At 37.8% G+C, this 5,409-nt stretch overlaps 1 protein-coding gene across 1 annotated transcript; it reads left to right on the forward strand.

The window, feature by feature from the left end:
• Positions 1 to 2,632: 2,632 nt before the first annotated feature.
• Positions 2,633 to 4,482, forward strand: EMWEY_00056160 (hypothetical protein, conserved; the record flags this gene model as incomplete). Its single annotated transcript, XM_013480393.1, has 6 exons — positions 2,633 to 2,718; positions 2,985 to 3,054; positions 3,323 to 3,409; positions 4,188 to 4,244; positions 4,350 to 4,355; positions 4,474 to 4,482. 6 exons carry the CDS (start codon positions 2,633 to 2,635, stop codon positions 4,480 to 4,482), a joined length of 315 nt encoding a protein of 104 aa, XP_013335847.1.
• Between the last annotated feature and the right edge of the window lie 927 nt (positions 4,483 to 5,409).

Genomic DNA, 5,409 nt, shown 5'->3' on the forward strand with positions numbered 1-5,409 from the left:
TATAATATATATATATATATATATAAGATAAATATAGATAAAAATTATATATATATTATATTATAAATAAATACTAAAGAATAAAGAAATACAAGGAACCCTAGACCCTAAACCCTAAACCCTAGACCCTAAACCCTCGTTGCATACCATTAAGTAATTGCCATGCATAGAATTTAAGTGCTGAGTGATTAATCTTTTTTTGTAGATGTAATAATCTAGTGAATGCAGCAAGATCTGTATTACATTTTTCTACAATAAGTACACCAGCTGTCTGTACACCCGAGAGGTATACATCAGCAAAGGGTTTAGAGAAAAAAGCATATGTATTAACACCATAAACCCTAAGTAGATTAGCAAACCCTAAACCCTCTGATCCTGGTGTCTCTAAATCACTATATAAAGAAAATTCACGTAATACATCTGCTGTTGCTCCTTCTTTCTTATAATTAGGCAGCAGCAGCAATTTTGCTGCATATCCTTGTGCTGATGATAAACGTTGTGCTGCTGCAGCTGCTGCTGCTGCTGCTGCAGCTGCAGCAGCATTTGCTGCTGCTGTTGCTGATGATGATGATCCACTTGTTGTTACAGATCCAGTACGGCATGGATCAACACTCGATCCTGCTGCTGCTGCTGCTGCTGCTGCTGCTGCTGCTGCTGCATCTGGTGTTTGTTGTGCATTATTAGCTGCTGCTGTTATATCTGTTGCATTTGTTGCTGTTGCTGTATTTGAATTATTAGCATTAGCTGCTGCACCTCCTGCTGCAGCTGCTGCTGCTGCTGCTGCAGCTGCTGCAGCAGCAGCAGCAGCAGCAGGAGGTGCAGGTATAACCTCAAAAACCCTACCAAATTGACCCTTACCTAGCTGCGTATACACCGGAAGTTGGAGTGTACCTGCAGGTAAATTTAGGGTTTGGTAACCCCGCCATTTTAATAACCAATAAACACCATTTGTTGTTAAGAAAGGAGACTCAGGGGGGACACGATAAGGGTTTATTGAGGGTTTAGGAGGGTTTGGAGGGTTTAGAGGGTTTGGAGGGTTTAGAGGGTTTGGAGGAGAAGAAGAAGAAGAAGAAGAGGAGGATGACATAGCCCGTAAACCCTAAACACTTATTTATTCATAGTCTTGTCTAATAAGAAAGAGACACATTAAGAAAGAGGAACAGGAGGAGGAGGGAGGTAATAATAATAATAATAATGCTGCTGCTGCTGCTGCTGCTGCAGTTGCTGCAGCAGCAGCAGATGCAGCAGGAGGAAGAGGAGGGGCAGGGAGAGGAGGAGGAGGATAATATTTATAATTATTGCGCGAAGGCGGAGGGCTCAAACCCTAAACCCTAAACCCTTAAAACCCTAAACCCTTGAAACCCTAAACCCTTGAAACCCTAGAGAGTGTATAAACCCTCGAGCATATAAGGGTTATAAGATGCTGCTAAACCCTAATAATATTGTAAACCCTAAACCCTAATAAATAAGACATAAGAAGGAAAGATGTATATAAGAAAAAAGAAGGAAAAAGAAGAAAGTGCAGCAAAAAAAGGAGACAATTAATGAATAAATAAGACAAATAAATAAACCCTAAGGAGAATAACACTTAATATAAATCAGCAAAAAAGGGTTTAGGGTTTATACACCTCAAAGAAACAGCAGCAATACCGAGCAGCTATGCTGCTGCTGCTGTTGTTGTTATTGTTGTTGCTGCTGCTGTTGTTGTTGTTGCTGCTGCTGCTGCTGCTGTATACGCCCCTCTAATTACAGTGTATGTACACCTCAAGAGGAGAAAAGAGATAAATAAACAATCAAGAAGAAGAAGACAAAAAAACAACAAAGACGAAGACGCACGCATAACAACCCTAATACACCTCAACACCACCGACCTCGAGCCCCAAGATCGTTGAAACCCTAAACCCTAAACCCTAAACCCTAAACCCTAAACCCTAAACACTAAACCCTAAACCCTAAAAATTAAAAAAGGCAAGAAATAACACCTCAATTAAATACCTATAATACATATCTTCTCTAAATATACACCAGATAAACACTCCTCTATATAACCACTCGGTGGTTATTTAGAGGGTTTAGGGTTTACACGCTTTAGGGTTTAGGGTTTAGGGTTTGAAGGCATGCGGCCGCTCGGGTGTGCACCGGTGGTTTCGTGTAATCTGCAGTAATTATTTTATATTTCTTTTTTTGTTTATCTTTTGTTTTTTATATTTCTTTGTATTTTCTTCCCTTACTCTTTTTCTTTAGCTGCGCTGCTTCTGCTCGCTCTCCTCAGGTGTATATGCATGTATAGTATATATACACCGTAGGGTTTGGTGTTTTTTTTTCTTGACAGCAAAAAGGGTTTAGTTATATTCTTCTTCCTTGGCTTTATTTTTATTCAATTTACCTTTTTCTTGCTATCTTCCCCTATATACGCAAACCCTTAAGTACTCTAAACCCTAAACCCTAAACCCTAAACCCTAGTTCCCACCCTTGCATGCACTTCCCTTATCCAGCCCCAAAAGTCGCTGACAGCGGCATTACATGGATGCTGCCGCCTGCGGCAGCACAGGATTGGTGGGGCTCAGGGTTTAGGGTTTAGGGTTTAGGGTTTGGGGTCTAGGGTTTAGTGTCTAGGGTTTAGGGTTTCGGGATGAAGCTCATCGCCATTTTCGTCTGTCGCTGCCCTGCCGGCTCGGACAGCGTTGTCTTCCTGAGTGCTGCTTATGACCTCTCTAGGTGCGTCAAGGGTTTAGGGTTTACGGTTAAGGGTTTAAGGGTTTGTGTTGGTGCATGTGCTGCATTAGGGTTTAGGGTTTACTGCAGTCCAACACCTTGTACAGCTAAACCCTTTAGTTAAACCCTAGCCAATCATAAAGTTTAGGGTTTTTAGGGTTTGTATGAGGTGTCTTCTACTATTTTGGGTTTGAGGGTTTACTAGGGTTTAGGGTTTCCTAGGGTAGGGTTTAGGGTTTAGGGTTTAGGGTTTAGGGTTTGCGTCTCAGCTTTTCCTTCTACCAACGGAACACTGTAAAGGAAGGTCTTAAGTTTGTTACAAGGACAGCCATCCCTCGGGTTTGTCTTTTTTTTTTATTTGCGGTGTATATGCACCTTTTTCTGTTCCTTATTCCCTCTATAATTAGGGTTTAGGGTTTAGGGTTAAGGGTTTTAGGTGTATGTGCAGCTGCCTGTAGACATCCAGCAGCAGCAAATAGAAAGGGTTTATTAATGGGTTTGTCCTTTTGGTTTGGGGTGTACATTACTCCCCTTCATTTTCTTTAAAATTAGTGTTTAGGGTTTAGGGTTTAGGGTGTAGGGTTTAGGGTTTTGGGTGTATGTGCAGCTGCCTGTAGGCAGCCAGCAGGAAGTAGAGCACGAGGGTTCTTGTGCCTTTGTTTATCGTTATCCTGATTCTTTAGCTGTATTGGCTGTAGGGGACAGTAATTATCCAAGAAGGTGTAAACCCTAAACCCTAAGCCCTAATCTAAACCCTAAACCCTAATATAAACCCTAAACCCTAAACCCTAATATAAACCCTAAACCCTAATATAAACCCTAAACCCCATTTTTAGGTTTAAACCCATCAATCTGTAGGATTTTTTTTGCTTTTTCTTTGAATTAGGGTTTAGGGTTTAGGGTTTAGGGTTTATATATGTATAAATGTATATACAGGATAGCATTTGCATGTTTAAATGAAGTACATATACAATTTATTCGTACAATTAATTCATCTATTTGGCTAAATGTACAAAATAAAAAAGGAGACACTTCTAATCATCCAAGTGTCTCCTTTAAGGATAAATTAAATGATATAATTAAAAAGTATAAGGTTAGTATATTTATTTTATTTATTTATTTTATTTATTTATTTTATTTATTTATTCAATTTATTTATTTATTTTATTTATTTATTTATTTATTTTATTTATTTATTTATTTATTTTATTTATTTATTTTATTTATTTTATTTATTTATTTAGTTTTTATATTTGTGTTTATTGTATGTATTTATTTATATTTATTTATTATTTGTTTATTTGTATATTTATTTACTTGTATATTTATTTGTTTATATTTATTTATATTATTTATATTTGTTTATATTTATATTTATTTATATTCCCTTATTTATATTTATTTATATTTATTTATATTTATTTATATTTATATTTATTTATTTGTTTATATTTGTTTGTTTATTTGTTCAGAATCCCCTAGAGATGGACAAGTTGCTGCAGGCGCAGCAGAAGGCGGATGCAGCACAGGTATGTAGGAGAAAAAGGGTTTAGGGTTTAGGGTTTATAGTCTTTTTATTTGATCTCTAGGGTTTAGGGTTTAGGGTTTAGGGTTTAGGGTTTGGGTGTGTACAGGCGGTTGTACGGCAAACAATAACTTCTGTATTAAGGCAAGGAGAAAGTCTCCAAGGACTAATAGAAAAAAGCGGAGATCTATCCTGTAAATTAGGGTTTAGGGTTTAGGGTTTAGGTACAATAGGCACAATAAAAGAGTTAATAAGTGTTATGTAAATAAAATACATATGAACAAAAAGGAGACAAAAAGGAGACAAAAAGAGACAAAAAGGAGACAGGGGAGATACTAATTCATGTTGCTCTTTTTTAATACTGTTATTTGCTGCTGTTGCTGCTGTTGCTGCTGTTGCTGCTGCTGCTGCTGCTGCTGCAGGTAGCTCTAAGCAGCTATTTAAACAAACGAATAAGGTAAAACACAGCTTCGGCTGCTGCAGGATGCAGTAATTAACAGCAGCAGCTGCTGCTGCATATCTGCTGCTGCTGCAGCAACAGCAGCAGCAGCAGCAGCAGCAGCAGCAGCCTTTTAGTTGCTGCTATATGGTTAATTGTCTTTCCTTTTTTATGTTTGTTAACGAATAAACAAAACCCAAAAAAGAGGTGCATTTGTCCTCTTATTGTCTACATTCTTTTTGCTGTTGCTGCTGCTCAACTGTTGCTGCTGCTGCTGCTGCTGCTGCTGCTGTTGGTAACAGCTAACTAGCTAGAGACAAAACAGCTACAGCTAGCTGGCTAGCCAGGAAGCAGCTAGCCACCGCAGCCCTCACCTAGTTAATGGTCTGGATTCCTGACGCACGCCTATGTAGCTGGCTAGCTAGCTAGCTACTTCCTGATGCTGCTGGTTGTCCTGCTGCTGCTGCTGCTGCTGCTGCTGTCATATATATATTAACTAATATTAATTAACAACTATATTGAATAGATAACACACACTACAGAGACTACGAAGGAAATAAACAACACAAAAGGAAAAACAAAAAGAAAGAAAGGGAACAATAAATAAATAAATAAATAAAAGTAAATAATAATAAATAAACAGTTTAAGAAAAAAAAAAAAATAACAACGCACATTTATCTGGCGTCTTTCTGCTGTATATATATATATATACATATATATATATATATA

The sequence above is a fragment of the Eimeria maxima genome, genomic scaffold (genome assembly GCF_000499605.1).
Source record: "Eimeria maxima Weybridge genomic scaffold, Emw_scaff1883, whole genome shotgun sequence".
Lineage (NCBI taxonomy): Eukaryota > Apicomplexa > Conoidasida > Eucoccidiorida > Eimeriidae > Eimeria > Eimeria maxima.